A 20,266-nucleotide genomic window follows, 5' to 3' on the forward strand; every position below is an offset into this window, starting at 1 on the left:
GCTTGAGCCTATGGATTTGAAGCTGTAATAATCTAAGATTGTACCACCACATTTTACCCTGAGTGGCAGAATGAGATCCTATCTCTAAATAAGAAAAAACACATACAAAACCCCCCAAAACAATTTTTCTCTTCTTGGCTTCCGATATATCATTCTGTCAGTGGAGCCTCCTTCTCCATGACTTACCCTCTCTACTACTCACTCCAGGGTTCCATTCTTAAAACTCTTTTGGTCACATAATACCAAACTTTGTGAATTTAAACACTACATGGGTCAGGCAAGAAACATTATAATATATAAGAAGTAGTGGAGATTATGGCAAACTGGAAGGTGCATGCACCTAAAGAGGAAGTGTACCACTCCATGCCAGCTATTTTCTATCAGGCATTCTGATTTTGTTTTTTCATGAAAAGTCTGGGATTTATATTTTTATGTAAAATTTTTAGATGGCAAATAATTCAAAAACTTAAAAAATAAACCTAGAGATTCTGTTCACTAGAAGGTCACCAGCCTGAAACGCCTGCTATATTTCCTCCTTAGTGTGAGCTCATTCCCTTAAATGATTTCCAATGACTGTCTAGATGACAATCACTCCTAAGTGTTTATATGTAGCCTCAGTGTCTCTCTGGATCCGAGACAAATGTTCCCAAAGGCTCGCTAGACTTCTCCCTGTCTTAAAAAACCTATACGTATATACTCTCAGAATCACTAATAACAGCATCACCTACTTGGTCTTCATAACTAGAAAACTTGTCCATTACCTTAGACTTACCACTTTTCCAACTTCTCTCCTGTATCCAATCAGTCCCCAAATCCTGTTGACTCTAACTAATATCCCTTAAATCTGGCCAGTTCTCTTTATTTCTCTCTGTCTAGAAGGTCTTCTCTTACTTCCCCTTCCCTCCCAACTCTCATATATTCACCTGACCAATCCCTACCCATTTTCCACCATTTAGCACAAACACAATTTTTTTTTTATAGCTTTTCCAAACTCTGACTCCCTACCAGAATCTCTTCCACTAGCATTAGCCCTTGATTGGCAACCTTCTCTCTTTCCTATAGAAGGATCTAATGTATACAGTCATCATTTGGTATCTGCAGGGGATTGGTTCCAGGACCCTCATCCACACTCCCACAATCCTCAGACACTCAAGTTCCTTATATTAAATGGCATACTGTCTGCATATAACCTACACACATCTTCACGTATACTTAAATCATCTCTAGATTAATTGTAATATCTAATACAATGCCTACATATCACTTCATTCACATAGATTCAATGTAGCACTCAGCTCATACAAATTCAAGTTTTGCTTTTTTGGAATTTTCTGGAATTTCTTTTCCCTTAGTATTTTTTTATCTGTGGTTGGTTGAATCTGTGAATAGAGAATTCATGAATACAGAGGGCCAACTGTATTAAAATTTCTGTTCTATCTTTTCCCTTACTAAATAGTATCCATTTAAAGATTAAAAAAACTGTGCTTTCATCTTAAAATCCGAAGCATCTGACACACAGTAAATACACAAAAGATATCTGTTTAAAGAGTATACATGTACTGTATATATTTATGAACCATTAGACATGTAAAGCATTTTTGGTCATGGTTATAGCATGAACAATAAAGCAGAGCCAGGCTAGGTGCAACGGTTCACACCTGTAATCCCAATACTTTGGGAAGTTGAAGTGGGAGGATTCCTTGAGCCCAGAAGTTGAAGACCAGCCCAGGCAACAAAGAGAGACCTAGCCTCTACAAAAAAATTTTAAGGCCAGGTGCAGTGGCTCATGCTTGTAATCCCAGCACTATGTGGGGCCAAGGCAGGCAGATCACCTGAGGTCAGGAATTTGAGACCAGCCTGGCTAACATGGTGAAACCCTGTCTCTACTAAAAGTACAAAAAATTAGCCGGGCATGGTGGCACACGCCTGTAATCCCAGCTACTCAGGAGGCTGAGGTGGGAGAATCGCTTGAATCCAGGAGGCGAAGGTTACAGATGGCACCACTGCACTCCAGCCTGGGAGACAGAGCAAGACTCTGTCTTAAAAAACCATATATATAAAAAAAAAAAAAGACCAGGTGTGGTAGCACACGCCTGTAATCCCAGTACTTTGGGAGGCCAAGGCAGGCAGATCACTTGAGGTAAGGAGTTCGAGACCAGCCTGGTCAATACGGTAAACCCCGTCTTTACTAAAAATACAAAAATTAGTCGGGCGTGGTGGCAGGCATCTGTAATTGCAGCTACTCAGGAGGCTGAGGCAGGAGAATCGCTTGAACCTCGGAGGCAGAGATTGCAGGGAGCTGAGATCGCACCATTACACTCCAGCCTGGGTGACAGAGTGAGACTCCGTCTCAAAAAAAAAAAAAAAAAGTGTATAATTCAATAATTTAGTAGGTTAAAAAAAAAAGAAAATATAGAACTCAAATGCTAGTACATCTAGATCGGAGCTAACTAACCTTCTTCAGAGCAGCTTTGCGGCCTTATTCTCTCTTCTTCCCCCCAACCCCGCCGCCGACTCTGTTTCCCAGTGGCACCATAATGGCTCACCACAGCTTCAATTTTCCAGGCTCAAGTAATCCTCCCACCTTGGTCTTCCAAGTAGCTGGGATACACCACTACACCAAGCTAATAATTTTTTAAATTTTTAGTAGAGATGAGGTCTTACTATATTGTCCGGGTTATCTCATTTTTCTTTCTTTGTCTCTTTTTAAAAAATTTTTGTAGAGATCAAGTTTTGCTATGCTGCCCAGGCTGGTCTCAAAAGCCTGGATTTAATCTATCCTCCTGCTTCAGCCTCCTAAAGTGCTGCGATTACAAGCGTGAAGCACTGTGCTTGGCCTTTACCTTTCCTAAACATCAATTTCCTTCTTAAGCATTTATGTCCAACTCTTCCAATTTAAATACTGTTTTTCTTAATAGTGACATATATACTAGAAGTTAAATTCTACGATTCTTTCCTATGATCGTCTAATCTCAGCAATCTTTGATATACTAGAACACCTCATATAGCCAAATGTTGCTTTTATTTTTAAATGTAAAGAAATAAAGTTGATTCTCAAGTTCCCTGTCTGACAAATTACAGCTATCCCTAGAAACCATGTATTCAAATAATTTATTAAACAGATAGTCTGTGAACTCTTGAAATAGTGATCACACATGTCATATAATCTCATTACTTAGGGTTATATAACTACAGCCACAAATCAAATCATCTAGATTTTTTTTTTGAGACATAGTTTCACTTAGTTGCCCAGGCTGAACGGCACAATCTCAGCTCACTGCAACCTCCGCCTCCCAGTTTCAAGATTCAAGCAATTCTTGTGCCTCAGCCTCCTGAGTAGCTAGGATTACAGGCGAATGCCACAATGCCTGGCTGATTTTTTATATTTTAGTAGAGCTAGGCTTTCATCCTGCTGCCCCGGCTGGTCTCGAACTCCTGAACTCAGGCAATCTGCCTGTCTTGGCCTCCCAAAGTGCTAGGATTACAGGCATGAGCCACCATAACTGGCAAGTCATCCGGATTTTAGCTAAGTATATGACATTCTCTTGTGACAAACAGGGGATCATGACAGAAATGTTGAAATCAGGACCAGCCAACTACAGCACAAAGGCCAAATCCAGCCCATAGCCTGTTTCTGTAAATAAAGTTTTGCTGGAACACAGCCCATGCTCATTCATTTATGGCTGCTTTCACGCTACAAGGGCAGACATGAGTAGATGCATGGTCCACAAAGCCTAAAATATTTATCCCCTGGGCCTTTATAGGTAAAGTTTGCTGACCCATAAATTAGACAAAATGTGAAAATAATAGCTAACTAAAAGGCAATAATGAAGAAAACAGGCAACTTTTAACCTAGAAGAATGCTACTAGTAACATATGCTAGAAATCTCGCTTCTTATATAATCCTTTTCAATTTATTTTTTTTTAAGATGGAGTCTTGGCCAGGCATAGTAGCTCACACCTGTAATCCCAGCATTTTGGGAGGCTGAGGTGGGTGAATCACCTTAAGTCAGGAATTTGAGACCAGCCTGTCCAACATGGTAAAATCCCATCTCTACTAAAAATACAAAAAACATTAGCAGGGCTTGGTGATGGGCACCAGTAATCCCAGCTACTTGGGAGGCTGAGGCAGGAGAATCGCTTGAAACAGAGGCGGAGATTGCAGTGAGCCAAGATAGTGCCACTGCACTCCATCCTGGGTAACAGAGCAAGACTCCATCTCAACAACAAAAAATAAATACATAAAATAAAATAATATGGAGTTTCGCCTCCATCGCCCAGGCTAGAGTGCAATGGCATGATCTCGGATCACTGCAGCCTCTACCTCCCAGATTCAAAGGCACCTGACCTTTTCAATATTTTTACCAAATAATTTTAATTCAAGGTTTCTCAGATTTGTATACATTACAAAAACCTGGGTAGATTATCTAAAATGCTGAATGATGGAATTCAATTTTTAAAGTATCTATGTATATTGGAACATAGTTTCAATAACAGTATGAAATTTTCTAGGGATAAATTCACATTCATTCTTACAATAACAAAAAATCAACAGCACAAGTTGGAGAAATCAAAGACATAACATAATGGTACTTTATGTGAAACAGTCCTCGGGAATTTAGAAATCTGCAGACTCAATAAGCACACAAAGTGACGTGGTGCCAAAATATTAATGTTGAAATTACTAAAGAATAGCATATAGAGGCCGGGTAAGGTGGCTCACGCCTATAATCCCAGCACTTTGGGAGGCTGAGGCGGGTGGATCACGAGGTCAAGAGATCGAGACCATCCTGGTCAACAGGGTGAAACCCCGTCTCTACTAAAAACACAAAAATTAGCTGGCATGGTGGCGCGTGCCTGTAGTCCCAGCTACTCGGGAGGCTGAGGCAGGAGAATTGGTTGAACCCAGGAGGTGGAGGTTGTGGTGAGCTGAGATCGCACCATTGCACTCCAGCGTGGGTAACAAGAGTGAAACTCCGTCTCAAAAAAAAAAAAAAAAGAATAACATATAGAATAAAGGATACATGCATTTCAAAAGACTCTGTTGGTCAGGCCAAATCTGAACTGCTGTCTTCAGTTTTAGAAATCAGTCTAAAAGCAATATAATAAAGGGATCTGAAAATCCTACCACATGAAGATTTTTTAAAACTCTCAAAAGGTGAAGATTTAGGACATAGAAAAATGCTTCAAATAAAGAAATGACTTATTCAAAAAAATAGTTTATGGCCTGGTGCAGTGGCCCACATGTGTAATCCCAGCATCTTGGGAGGCTGAGGCAAGAAAATCACTTGAAGCCAGGTGTTCCAGACCAGCCTGGGCAACATAGCGAGACCCCATACCTACAAAAATTTAAAAATTAGCTGGACATGGTGGCAGGTGTCTGTAGCTCTAGCTACTTGGGAGGCTATGGCCACAGGATTGCCTGAGCCCAGGGATTTGAAGCCACAGTGAGCCTGGGTGACAGTGGGAGATTCCAGCTCTCAAAAACAAACAGGCCAGGAGTGGTGGCTCACACCTATATCCTAGCACTTTGGGAGGCTGAGGTGGGCAGATCACGAGGTCATGGGTTAGAGACCAGGCTGGCCAACAGAGTGAAACCCCGTCTCCACTAAAAATACAAAAATTAGCCAGACGTGGTGGCAGCCACCTGTAATCCCAGCTACTCAGGAGGCTGAGACAGGATAATCACTTCAAATGGGAGGCAGAGGTTGCAGTGAGCTGAGATTACGCCACTACACTCCAGCCCAGGAGACAGAGCAAGGCTCTGTCTCAAAAAAAAAAAAAAAAAAAAAAGCACATGTGTTCTCACTTACATATGGAATCTAGAACAAACTCATAGCAGTGCAGTAGAATGTGGTTACCAGAGGCTGCAGGGTGGGGGAACAAAATCTCAATTAGGAGGAACTGGGTCTTTTTAATGAGATTTATTGCACAGTGTGGTGAATATAGTAAATAATAATGTGTGCATTTCAAAATTGCAAAAAGAGTACTTTTTTTGTCATTTCAATTTTTAAAAGAAATTTTTATGGGTATACAGTAGGTGTATATATTTACGGAGTAAAAGCAGGCGTGTAACACACACATCAGAATAAAATGGAGTATCCATTACCTCAAGCATTTATCCTTTCTTTGTATTACAAACAATCCAATTATACTCTTTTAATTGTTGCAAAACGTACAATAAATTATTGTTGACTGCAGTCATCCTGTTGTGCTATCAAATATTAGATCTTATTCATTCTAATATTTTTGTACCCATTAACCGTCCCCATTTCCCCCATTCCAGCTACCCTTCTTAGCCTTGTAACCATCATTCTGCTAGCTAAGAGTAAATTTCAAAAGTTCTCACCACAAAAAATAAGTATTTGAGGTAATGAATGTTAATTAGCTTGATTTAATTATTCTACATTGTCTTCATAATCATAACCTTACTTTGTACTCCTTGTACATATAACTATAAGCTGTCAATTTATAATTTAATAATAAATAGGAAGAAGAAAGCATTCAAATAATGACAGAAATGGGAAAACCAAGCCAGGGTTCCTATTGACCAAATCTGGAACAACCGGAACTTTTTTTTTTGAGACAGGGTCTCACTCTGTCACTAGTCAGGAGTGCAGTGGCATGACCACGGCTCAGTGTAGCCTTAACCTCCTGAGCTCCAGTGAGTCTCTTACCTCAGCCTCCTAAGCAGCTGGAAATACAGTCAGAAGCACATGCCCAGCTAATTTTTTTTATTTATAGAGACATTACCCAGGCTGGTCTCAAACTCTTGAGCTCAAGCGATCTACCTGTCTTGGCCTCCCAAAGTGCTGGGATTACAAGCATGAGCCAGGGTGCCTGGCCTGGAACATCTAAATAATGAAGTAACAGATTATGACCCATCAAATAAAATGACAATTAATGAGTCCATATTAAAAGAAATAACTTTAAGTGTGATAAAGATACAGTTTCAAAATATTCCACAAAACAATCATTTATTAATTACAAAAGGGGAAAGAATAACTTCACAGATGAGAAGCCTTGCAGACAACTCCTTAATCAACAAAGTCAACATCACCACCACTAATGATACATAATGAAATCATGTGCAATGAGAAAAACACAGCACAAATTCTATGATATTCCTGCCAAACACCATTACCTGATTCTAACCAAGAGAAAACAACAGAGAAAACTTAAATTGAGGGACATTCTACATAATAACTAACCTATAACCCTCAAAAGTATCCAGGTTATAAAAGTTAAAGGAGGGGAGTTGATTCTGATGTCTCTCTCCCCAACCACAGGATTATACTGCAGTGGTCACTGCGCCTATTGCCATGGCCTCCCTCCTTGAATAAAGTCAGCTTTACCACCTTTTTTTTTTTTTTTTTTTTTTGTGAAATAGAGTGTCGCTTTGTCGCCCAGGCTGAAGTGCAGTGGTGCAATCTCAACTCACTGCAAACTCCGCCTCCTGGGTTCAAATTATTTTTGTGTCTCAGCCTCCTGAGAAGCTGGGATTACAGGCATGTTCCACCATGCCCAGCTACTTTTTTTGTATTTTTAGTAGGGACGGGGTTTTGCCATGTTGACTAGGCTGGTGTGAACTCCAGATCTTAAGTGACCTGCCTGCCTCAGCCTCCCAAAGTGCTGGGATTACAAGCACAGTGGTGCCTGGCCTGCTTTGCCATCTTTAAAATAAAAAAAAAAAAGTTAAGAGAGGAATGAGGAATTATTTTAGACTGAAGAGAATAAAAAAATACATGACACATAAACAATACATAATTCTGGACTGAATCATTTTGGCATAAAGATCATCATTAGGATATGTGACAAAATTTGAATAATGTGTGAAAGTTGGATGGTATAATGTATCAGTGTATTCATCGCCTGGATTTTGACTGTCAGTCATACTGTAGTAATGCAGTAGAATGTTCTTGTATAGAGGACACACTATGTTGGCAATTTACTCTCATATGGTTCAAGTGGCAAGGGAGTACTTTTTGTTGTACTTTCAACTTTTCTGTAAGTCTAAGATATTTTCAACGTAAAAAAAAAAAAAAAGCAGCCATATTTTTAGAAGTCAAAACAGAAATAACAAGGAATTCCTACCATGATGTAAGTGAAAAGTCATTTTTGAAATTACGGCATTGTACAATGGGTCTCAGTCATTATAACTCCACATCAGAATTACCTGGAATGCTTTCAAAGAATACTGAGGTTTGGAGATACAATCCAGAGCAATTAAATCTCTGGCGGTGATATGCAGGCATCAGCATTCTTTAAAAGCTTTCTGTTAATCCTGATGTGCAGTCAAGGCTGAGAACCACTGGCATGTGCTAGATCCTGTAGGTTGTTCACCCTGAGAGAGTTTCATTTAGGCATCTTTTCTGTAGTCTTCCTGGCCTCACCCTTGCTAGAGTTCATTACTTTCTCCACTGTACCTTGGACTTATTAGTATAATAGTTTTAATCATATTGTTCTGTAATTATCTGTTTATAATTTTTTTTGCAGTAAAATAAATACCTTCTAACACAAAGATTGCTATCTTATTCAGTGTTATAGCTTCAATGGGTGCAGTGGCTCATGCCCGTAATCCCAACACTTTGGGAGGCCAGGGCAGACACTTGAGCTCAGGAGTTCAAGACCAGCCCGGGCAACATGGTGAAACCCCATCTGTCCAAAACATACAAAAACAGCTGGGCATGGTCCTACCTACTCGAAAGGCTGAGGTAGGAGGATTGCTTGAGCTAGGGAGGCAAATGACGCAGAGAGCTGAGATTGCGCCACTGCACTCCAGCCTGGAGTGACAAAGTGACACCTTGTCTTAAATAAATAAGAAGAGAAATAAAAAGGTAAGAAAAGTAGTACAGAAGAATATGAAAAACTCAATTTCTTCCCTCAAGTAGCTTACAGCCAGGAAAGACGACAAATACATAAACAAAAAAATGATCAGAGGGGAGTAACTTCAGCATTGCAGTCTAATTTTCTCTCTTCCTGTACCTCACTAAATTATGCTGTGAAACCAAAGTATGGTCTTCAAAATTACTTACACTTAAAGGTACCTCAACAGAACCCTATATGTTCTCTTTCTAAAAATATAAAACTCAAACTACTTAAATTGGTTTGAGGCTTTGGATGTTTTTTTCTTGTAAGTAAAAGATTCCAGATGAAAAAAAGAGAGATCCCCATCCTGCCATATGCTTAAAAACCTGGAAATATCATGGTTACCCTGTAAACTTAGGATTTTTCTCTCTTCCAGTACCAGCAATTATAAAAATTACTTATCTAATAATGTATACAAAAAGATTGAGGCAGAAATGAGTATAGTTGCTACTCAAGTTAAGTTTAAACAGCTTGTAACACTTACCTTATCTGCACACATTGACACTTTAATGTCCTGCTGAGATATTTCATAATGCCGGATATTGAAAACATAATTACCAGCCAATTTTAAAATATCAGCTGAGATATACTCTAGTACAGCCACAATATATAGGGACACGTGGTAGTCCACTTTGTACCCTAAAACCTCCTGTAAAAAGAATAAATAATTTAATTGCAAAACATAGCACTGTTAAGTATTAAACACTTAAAAAATTCCTATTTAACATCCTTGCTTATAAAAAACTTTCTATTAACTACATGTCTAAACGTATGGTACCATGAGATATAATATGAACCTTTGGCCCCTGTATTAGGGGCTTTTTTTCTTTTAAGAGACATCTAATGTAACAACTCTGCCTTTTATCAAACAACAGTTGATCCTAATATAGAAATCTTGGGCTGGACTCCACTAAAAGCCTCTTAATACATTAACCAAAACCCATCTGACAAATATAAAAATATCTGCTATCTTCAAGGACCCTACTTTAAAACCAGTATCCCCTAATTACAGTAGTTTCTACTGAGGGAAGGTATGGAAATGTCTGTGTGTGAGAAGGGGTGTGGGGGGGGCTTGAATTTGCTACAAAACTCTTAAAATCCATATACACCAAGCATATTTTGCCCTATGCACTAATATGCATCTAGTAGCCAAACTAGACCCTAGTCCACTTTTTCAGTGTATAAAAAATAATGTGTGATAATACAAATTAACTTTAAAAACAGTTCTGAACTCACAGATGCTTTTGACATTATACACTTTCTTCTTTTTTTTTTTGAGATGAAATCTCTCTCTGTTGCCCAGGCTGGAGTGCAGCGGCCAGATCTTGGCTCACTGCCACCTCCGTCTCCCATGTCCAAGTGATTCTCCTGCCTCAGCTTCCCAGGTAGCTGGGACTACAGGCACATGCCACCATGCCCGGCTAATTTTTATATTTTTAGTAGAGACGGGGTTTCACTATATTGGCCAGGCTGATGTTGAACTCCTAGCCTTGTGATCCACCTGCCTCGGCCTCCCAAAGTGCTGGGATTACAGGTGTGACCCACTGCACCTGGCCCACATTATACACTTTCTTAATCAACAAATGGCTGAGAATCATGGCCTACTATATAGAAATCAGTCAGAGTAGCAGTAATTGGAAGATGCCACAAAGATGCCACAATGGGCCAGGCATGATGGCCCATGCCTGTTATTCTAGCACTTTGGGAGACCAAGGTAGGTGAATCACTTGAGCCCAGGAGTTTGAGACCAGCCTTGGCAACAGTGTGAGACCCTGTCTCTATTTAATTTAAAAAAAAAAAAAAAAAAAGATGCCACAAGATAATAGTGATACACTATCACTATTAATAACTTTTAATATTATTTGAAAAGCAATCCAATTTCACCAGAGTATAATTTATTTTGTATATATATTAATATATGTAACATCTATGTAGGTGTATGTACAAGTATACACATGCAAGTGCACATATCCACACTAACACAGACCATGCTATATTAATGCTTTATAAATATAGAAATAAAGTATTATTTGTTATAAAGAACACCACCCAACTAATGTTTAGTGTTTTGTTACCTTTAATGAAGGATGGATTTTGTCCACAGGCAATAAAAGAGGATTTCTTCGTTTTCGTTTTTCTATAGCAGATTGTGCATCAGCAATGGCCCACTTATCAATTGGGTGAGGAAAGGTCTTCTGAACTCGTTCCTGCTCAATCATAGCAGAACCATTGTAGTATTATTAGAAGTATTCGTAAATAGGAAATTCATACAAAATTCAACTTTATCACTATTCTTAATGCTAACAGGCAATAGTGACATAACACATTCTGATTCCTATAATAAATTTTTTGGTTTTAAAAAAAAGGTCAGGAGGTGTGCAATGGCTCACACCTATAATCCCAACACTTTGGGAGGCAGAGGCAGGTAGATCACTTGAGCTCAGAAGTTTGAGACCAGCCAGGCAACATGGTGAAACCCTGTCTCTACTGAAAATACAAAAATTAGCCCAACATGGTGGAACATGCCTGTAGTCCCAGCTATGTGGGAAGCTGAGGTGGGCGGATCATTTGAACCCAGGAGGTAGAGGTTGTAGTGAGCTGAGATCGTGCCACTGCACTCCATCCTGGGCGACAGAGAGAGACTCCAACTCAAAACAAAAACAAAAACACTGTTTACCTAGCAGAGTAGAAATTGTTCATTCATTTTTAATCGTTAGTACACAGCCACTCTTCTTGTGCTAATCTTAGAGCTTTGAATAAAAGAGATCATTTATCTCCTGGAAGATGAAGTGGGTGAGAGACCTCAAAGTGGCTTCTGAAAGTACATACCTTGACAAAAACAATCCTAGCCTTTGTGGTTCATCTTTTTTTTTTAGAGACAGGGTCTCGCTCTGTCATTCCGGCTGAAGTACAGTGGCGGGATCTCAGCTCATTGCAACCTCTACCTCCCAGGCACCAACGATTCTTCCCCCTCAGCATCCCAAGTAGCTGGGACAACAAGCATGTACCACTACTCCCAGCTAATTTTTTTATTTTTTGTGGAGACAGAGTTTCACCATGCTGCCCAGGCTATTCTCAAATTCCTGGGCTCAAGTGACGTGTCTGCCTCAACTTCCCAAAGTGCTGGGATTACAGGTGTGAGCCACTGCACCTAGGCAGTTCATCTTGTTTTAATTTAATTAGTGATTCATTGGCATGAAAAACAAGAACTACTGAGATCTGAATTAAACTCTTAATTTAGCAGGGTTTCCTATATTTAAAATTATATTTTCTGATTTTAGCAAATTACCTACTGAAAAGTATGCTTTTATTGTATTTGTTTCATGTTCAAAACTAGTAGCAAAGGCTGGGCACAGTGACCCATTTCTCCACACACACAAAAAAATTAAAAATTAGCCAGGCATGATTGCACGCACTTGTAGTCCCAGCTACTTGGGAGGCTGAGGCAGGAGAAATGCTTGACCCCAGGAGTTCAAGGCTGCAGTGAGCTATAATCCCGTCACTGCATCCTAGCCTGGGTGACAGAGCAAGACTCCATCTCTTAAAACAAAACCCAACAAAACCCAAAAACACTGGCAGCAGAGAACAGGGGAAGAAAAATGCTTTTATTCTAAGAATCCTGGAAAATTTTAATAGCTCAATCACTACAAGTTAAGATTTTCCTTTATACTGAAAGTTGTCGTGGCTGGGCATGGTGGCTAACACCTGTAGTAATCCCAGTGCTTTGGAAGGCTGAGGAGGGGAGCTCACTGAAGTCCAGGAGTTCAAGACCCTAGGGAACACAGCAAGACCCAGTCTCCACAAAAATAAAAACAAAAATAAAAATTTGCTGGGTACAGTGGCATGTGCCTGTAGTCTTAGCTACTCGGAGGCTGGGGCAGGAGGATCACTTGAGCCCAGGAATTCAAGACTACAGTGAGCTATCATCATGCCACTTCTATAAGTTGTTGCTTATAGAAACAATTTTCAAAAAAAAAAAAAAAAAGGATATATAAACAGTACAGTGTAAAATAATTTTTGAAAATATAAAAATTAGCTGGGCGCAGGGGTGCACACCTGTAGTCCCAGCTACTCAAGAAGCTGAGGCAGGAGAATCGCTTGAACCCGGGAGGCAGAGGTTGCAGTGAGCTGAGACCACGCCACTGCACTCCAGCCCAAGCAACAGAGTGAGACTCTGTCTCAAAACATAAAAATAAAAGTAATTTTTGATAAGTGAACTGTTAGATATTTCTTTTGTTTTGTTTTTAGAAGGAGAAAAGGAAAATAAATTTTATTATTATTAATTTTACGTGCAAGGGGTGCTTTTATACAAAAGAAATAAAAATATCTCCCTAACAGATATTGCTAAAAATCCAAAAATACTCCCATGTAACCAAGGCCAAACAAATATTTTACCACTAATTTACACATAGTCTTTCAGATATATACATATATATATATATATATATATATATATATATTTGTATAAATATAAAGACATTTATATCTGAAAGACTGTATATATATACATATACACAATTTTTAATCAACAAGCCAATGTCCTCAATATGTATACAAATATTTTATTGAGGTAACATTTATATGCAATAAAATGCACCAATCTCAAAATGTATAATTTGTTGTTTCAGAAATGCTTACGACTGTGTAACCATCACCCCAACTGACACAGAGAACATTTTATTTGTTGTTTTTTGAGACAGGGTCTCACTCTGTCACCCAGGCTAGAGGGCAGTGGCACCAGGATCTCAGCTCACTGCAGCCTCCACCTCCTGGGTTCAAGTGATTCTTGTGCCTCAGTCCCCCAAGTAGCTGGGACTACAGGTGTGCACTACCACACCAGGCTAATTTTTGTATTTTTGGTAGAGACGTCGTTTCACGGTGTTGCCCAGGCTGATCTCAAACTCCTGACTTCAAGTGATCTACCCATCTTGGCCTACCAAAGTGCTGGGATTACAGGCATAAGTCACCATGCCCATTCTTAAAGAGAACATTTTTATAATCTTGATCTCCATCCCTCACAGGCAACTACCATTCTGATTTCTACCTCCACTGGCTTTAGCTGTTTCTAAATTTCATATATATGAAATCACACAATACAAACTTATTTGGGTCTGCTTTTTTTGCTCTATATAATGTTTGTGAGTGGCAGCTATGTTGCTGTTCATATCGATAGTTCATTTTTAAAATTTTATTACTGACTAGTATTCCCTTTTATGAATCTGCCACATTTATTTATCTATTTTTTTGTTGACAAAAATTTGACTTGTTTCTAACTCTTGGTTATTATGAATTAAACCACTTGAGCACTCATGTGTGGGTCTCTTTGTGAACATATATTTTCATTCCCTAGGGTTAAATACTTAGAAACAGAACTACTGAGTCATATGCTACATACAGATTTAACTTATAAGAAACCACTGGACAGTTTTCCAAAGTGATTATACCATTTTATAGTCCCACTAGCAATGTTTAAGAGTTCCAGCTGAGGCTGGGCTCAGTGGTTCACGCCTGTAATTCCAGCTCTTTCGGGGGCCAAGGTGGGAGGATCACTTGAGCCCAGGCATTTGTGACCAGCCTGTGCAACATAGGGAAACCCATATCCACAAAAAAATTTAAATGCAGCTGGGAATGGTGGTACACACCTGTAGTTCCAGCCACTCAGGAGGTAGAGGAGGGAGGATCACCTGAGCCCAGGAAGTTGAGGCTGCAGCGGCCATGATGTGATTGTGCCACTGTACTCCAGTTTGGGTGACAGAGTGAGACCCTATCTCAAAAAAAAAAAAAAAAAAAAAAAAAAAGAAAAGAAAAAGAGTTCTAGCTGCTCCATGTTCTCACCAACATTTGGTGTAATCAGTCTTTAATTTTATCCTTTTCAGTGGGTGTGAAATAGTATCTCATCATGGTTTTAATTTCTATTTCCCTGATCACTCATGAGCTTCAGCGCCTTTTCACGTGCTTAAATGGGTACTAGTATATCTTCTTTCACATGTGTTTGTTCAAGACTTTTTTGGGAGAGAAAAGTGTCTTTTTAATAATGATTTGCAAGAGTTTTCCATATATTCCGGATTCAAGCGCTATGTTTTCCACTAGACTGTGGCTACATCTTTTTAATTTCTCATCAATTTTATTCTTTGTTTTGTTTTGTTTTTATTGAGCCAGAGTTTTCTTCTCTCACACTGGCTAAAGTATAGTGCTATGAACATGGCTCTGCAGCCCTGATTTCTTGGGCTCAAGCAATCCTCAGTCTCACCCTGCAAGTAGCTAGGACTACAGGCACATGCCATGAGGCCTGGCTAATTTTTAAATTTTTTTTGTAGAGACAGGGTCTCCCTATATTGACCAGGCTGGTGTCAAACTCCTGAGCTCAAGCAATCCTCCCGCCTCAGCCACCCAAAGTACTGGAATTATAGGTGTGAGCCACCACATCTGGCCTCATTCTTTAATACAAAGTACTACGTTTTGAGTCCTCTCTAAAAAATATGTGCCTAGACCGAGCACGGTGGCTCACGCCTGTAATCCCAGCACTTTGGGAAGCCAAAGCAGGTAGATCACAAGGTGAGGAGTTCGAGATCAGCCTGCTCAACATGGTGAAACCCCGTCTCTAATAAAAATATGAAAATTAGCTAGGCATGGTAGCGGGTGCCTGTAATCTCAGCTACTTGGGATGTTGAAGGAGGAGAATCACTTGAACCCAGGGGGTGGAGGTTGCAGTGAGCCGAGATTGCGCCACTGCACTCTAGCCTGGGTGACAGAACAAGACTCAGCCTCAAAAAAAAAAAAAAAAAAGTGCCTAACCCTAGGAGGTTATGAAGATATTTTCCAGAATTTTCTTCTAGAAAGCTTGTAGTTTAGCTGTTATGTCTAAGGCTATGATCCATTTTGAATTAATTTTTGTCTATGGCATGAGACAGGTTTCAAGGTTTTTTTCCCTCATAAATGTATCCAGTTGTTCTAAGACTTTTTTTCTGGAAAACTTTCCTTTCCTCAATGAATTGCCTTGATGTTTTTGTCAAAAATGAACTGACCATATACATTATACATAATTTCAGTGGTTTTAGCTTCCACAATAATTTAGAATGATACAAAAATTAATTCATACAGTGGTTGACTTCTTGAAATAATAAAATAATTTTTACCTCCACATCTTGAACAGTCCTTGGCTGGGCCATGCATAATTTATTAAGCAGCTGAAAAATCAGCTCTTCAATATAATAGAGAGACTCTTCATTAGCTGAGAGATTGGGATGCACTTGTTCCTGAACCTTTAAAAAAAAGTTATCAGTTAAAGTACTGGCAAAATAATATGAATTGAACAAAATTCAGAGAATCTTACATATAATTAATATTTTACTATAATGGCTACTCAAAACAAGACATAAAACACAAAATGAAGAAAAAAACTATTTGTTGGTCTGTAAACTTTTCTTAACCCACAGAGCAGTAATTCTTACACATTTTTGGGCCCTTTGAAAAATCTATGGAAAGCTATTGAACCCTCTCTTCCCCATCACCAAAAAGCATATACACATAAAATATTCTATACAATTTCAGAGGAATTGTGGATACCCTGAAGTCAATAAACCTACTTAAAGTCTATGCAGTAGGTCATGAATCCCGGTTAATAAAGGTACCTCTGAAAAACCATACTCCTTTATAAACTATAGAGGTGCTCTGTGAAATAGGTGCTACTCAGCTTTTATAATAGCATTGTCACCACCAGCTATGCTGGGCCACCCATCTCCCCTTTTTTTTAAGCAGTTGTATCCTTCGAGGAATAGCCATTTTTGTTGCTAAATTTTCTGTCCTAAAAAATAATCCAGCCTGATTGGATATAAAAAATACTGTAAATAATAGTGCCTAGCACACAGTAGGTGTCCTGTAAATATTTGTTGGAAGAAATAACACAAAGTATTGCTTTCTTTTCTTTTCCTTTTTTTTTTTTTTTTCTGTCAATGGTTGGTTTAGTGGTATGCACGTGATCCAGATGTTAGGAAGATTTCTATGGTAAATTTTGAGACATCAGATTAAATCATTAACTTCAATGCTGCTTTCTTTGTGAGGAGGATTTTAAATTACTTTTGTCTAACTATGAGGCTATTCAAGTTACCTATTACTTTTTGTGTTAGTGCTTCTGATATACTCCTGATATCATGGCATAAAAAGTTAAAGCAGTCACATTTTTTTTTCCTTATTATATTTTTTCCTTATTTTTTTTTTTCCACCCTTGTTGCCCAGGCTGGAGTGCAATGGTACAATCTTGGCTCACCGCAACCTTTGCCTCCCAGGTTCAAGCGATTCTCCTGCCTCAGCCTTCCGAGTAGCCAGGATTACAGGCATGCACCACCACCATGCCAGCTAATTTTGTATTTTTAGTAGAGATGGTGTTTCTCCATGTTGGTCAGACTGGTCTTGAACTCCCAACCTCAGGTGATTCGCCCACCTCAGCCTTCCAAAGTGCTGGGATTACAGGTGTGAGCCACTACACTCAGCCTTCTTTTCTCTTTTTGAGACAGGGTCTCACTCTGTCACTAGGCTCACTGAAAATGAATCTCCCTGGATTCAAGCGACCCTCCCACCTCAGTCTCCCAATAGCTGGACCTACAGGTGTGTGCCACCACGGCCTGGCTAATGTTTAAAATTTTTTTTGTAGAGATGAAGTCTCATCATGTTGCCTAGGCTGGTCTCCAACTCCTGGGCTCAAGTGATCCTCCCACCTCAACCACCCGAAGTGCTGGCATTAAATGCATAAGCCACTACACCCAGCCTGCTTTAACTTTTTTTTTTTTTTCTGAGACAGAGTCTCACTCTGTTGCCCAGGCTGGAGTTCAGTGGTGCAATCTCAGCTCACTACAACCTCCACCGCCCAGGTTCAAGTAGTTGGGACTGCAGGTGCACGCCTCCAAGCCTGGATAAATTTTTTGTATTTTTAGAAGAGATGGGGTTTCACCGTGTTGCCCAGGTTGGTCTCAGGCAATCCGCCTGCCTCAGCCTCCCAAAGTGGTAGGATTACAGGTGTGAGCCACCGCACCCAGCCCTGCTTTAACTTTTTATGCCATGATATCAGGAGGATACCAGAAGCACTAACACAAAAAGTAATAGGTAACTTGAATAGCCTCATAGTTAGACAATAGTAATTTAAAACCCTCCTCACAAAGAAAGCAGCACTGAAGTTAATGATTTAATCTGATGTCTCAAAATTTACCACAGAAATCTTCCTAACATCTGGATCAAGCGCACACCACTAAACCAACCACTGACAAACAATGATTGGCCTACGATTTAGACTTTGACACTTCCTAAGGGATCCATGCCTGTGAGAGTTAAAGAAAATTGGCATAGGAACGGTTGCTAATGCCTGTAATCCCAACACTCTGGGAAGCCAAGGCGGGTGGATCACCTGAAGTCAGAAGTTTGAGACCAGCCTGGCCAACACAGTGAAACTAAAAATACAAAATTAGCCAGGTGTGATTGATGATACATGCCTGTAATCCCAGTTACTTGGGAGGCTGAGGCAGAATTGCTTGAACCTGAGAGGCGGAGTTTGCAGTGAACAGAGATCCCACCACTGCACTCCAGCCTGGGCGACGTGGCAAGACTTTGTCTCAAAAACAAACAAACTGTAAGGTTTATTGCCGATGTAAAATGAGGAAACTGAGGCAAGTATGAGAAAATGAGAAGCTAATTTATTCAGCTCCCGGGCGAGGTTCTGTGGTTCAGGAAGGGGCCAAAGAAGTTGCACCTAGCTGTTTAGGTCATGGGGTTTTATGGGGATAGAAGGTGATTGATTGGCTATTGGGGAAACAAAGCAAAGGCAATTTTATTGGCTGTTAGGAAGCAGGAAGTGCCTGAAAGTAGTTGCTATTGGTAGGCGGGCAGGACTTTGGGTAAGTGGGAATTGAATGGCTGTTGGAAAAACAAAGTGAAGGCAATCTTATTGGCTATTAAGAAGCAGGAAATGCCTGGAGCTAGGTTATGGGTAGGTGAGCGGTACCTTGGGTCAGCGGGCCTTCCGGGGGCATACAGAGCATACTGCTACCGGGCAGGGTGTGATGGGGCTTCTTAAAAAAAATTTTCCTGCAGGGTTTATTAACAGTGGGCTGGGGGTTGAATGCATAATTTAGCGCTGAATGTGGGCTTGGGTATGGGGAGGCAGGTGCGGGGAAGCTGTGGGGCAAGGCCAGATAACAAGCTTGGGTGATGATGCAGTTATGAGGCGCAGAGAGAGATGGATGTGTCCGTTTAACCCTCTGCGAGGCAGCCGGCCTTACACAAACAAACAAACAAAAGGGAAGGCGCCAAGATGGCCATGAGAAGGCAACACAGGAATGCAGCTCCCAGCGAATGAGATGCAGAGGGCTAGAGGACTCCAGGATTCCAAAAGAGGTGCCGGGTTCGTTTCGGTGGGACTGACAGGGCACTGAAAATAGCCCAGGGAAGAAGCCACAGGGCGAGAGCCACCCGGGGGGCAAATCAAGATGGAGGCACGTCACTACCTGAAATGTGCAGCCAGCTCGGAGGGTCAGGGGACTTCACTTGCTCGGGGCTCCTATTCAAATCTTGTGCTTACCTCATCCCTCATAGAACCCACGGTCCACAAGAGCCCGGCCAGACCGTGGAGTGCCATGGGCTGTCAATTCAAATCTAAGCAGCAGCTCCTGCCAGGCCCGGCAAGTTGTGGCAGGGATCTGGGCAGACGTTTGGACTAACGCCAGCGGGACGGAGAGTCCCACAGAGAGAGGCAATTTCTTGAAAGCAGGGAAACAGACCATAAGGCCTGGTAGGCCCCACCTCCACAGAACTCAAATGAAGCCCTCGCCAGAGAGCTTGGCAGCAAATACACCAGTTTGAACCCAACCAGGAAAATCGAGCTCTAGGACAGATGCCATTGGGAAGGCAGGGCCAATTCCACCTGCAAACAAACTCCAGGGAAGGACCACCCACCCAACAACCTGACTGAACTCAAGAGAGCCCAGCAACGCCCTCTACAGGCCAAAAAAGATACAGCTCCAACCTCAACAGAAAAAAGTCACTCGGAGACTCCTCCTGAAATCACCAGATCAAAGGGACATAAATCCACCAACATGGGGAAAAAAACAGAGCAAAAAGGATAAAACCATCAAAGAACAGAACACCTCTTCTCCTCCCAGGGTTCAAAAAAGGACAGAGAATGAATTTGATGAAATGACAAAACTAGAATTCAGAAGGTGGGTAATAACAAATTTCTCTGAGTTAAAAGACCATGTTCTAACCCAATGCTAAGAAACTAAGAACCTTGAAAAAAGGTTAGATGAAATGCTACTAGAATAACCGGCTTAGAGAAGAACATAAATGACTTGATGGAGCTGAAAGACACAGCACAAGAACTTTGCGAGGCATACACAAGTTTCAATAGCCGAAT

General features: G+C 40.5%; 1 protein-coding gene across 3 annotated transcripts in view; it reads right to left on the reverse strand.

Moving 5' to 3' along the window:
• Positions 1 to 20,266, reverse strand: part of SOS2 (SOS Ras/Rho guanine nucleotide exchange factor 2) — a 118,643-nt gene that overhangs the window by 67,455 nt on the left and 30,922 nt on the right. For 2 of the 3 annotated variants that reach the window (XM_032244540.1, XM_032244539.1), the window contains exons 2-4: positions 16,005 to 16,130; positions 10,944 to 11,075; positions 9,353 to 9,517 (exon numbers count right to left, since the gene is read on the reverse strand). In XM_032244540.1, coding sequence (XP_032100431.1) covers positions 9,353 to 9,517; positions 10,944 to 11,075; positions 16,005 to 16,130 — 423 coding nt within the window. Of the gene's footprint in view, positions 1 to 9,352; positions 9,518 to 10,943; positions 11,076 to 14,510; positions 14,568 to 16,004; positions 16,131 to 20,266 lie in introns of those variants that run through there. The other variant, XM_032244541.1, reaches the window with a different exon arrangement.

This window comes from Sapajus apella, unplaced genomic scaffold (genome assembly GCF_009761245.1).
Source record: "Sapajus apella isolate SASKATOON/1434 unplaced genomic scaffold, GSC_monkey_1.0 scaffold55, whole genome shotgun sequence".
NCBI lineage: Eukaryota > Metazoa > Chordata > Mammalia > Primates > Cebidae > Sapajus > Sapajus apella.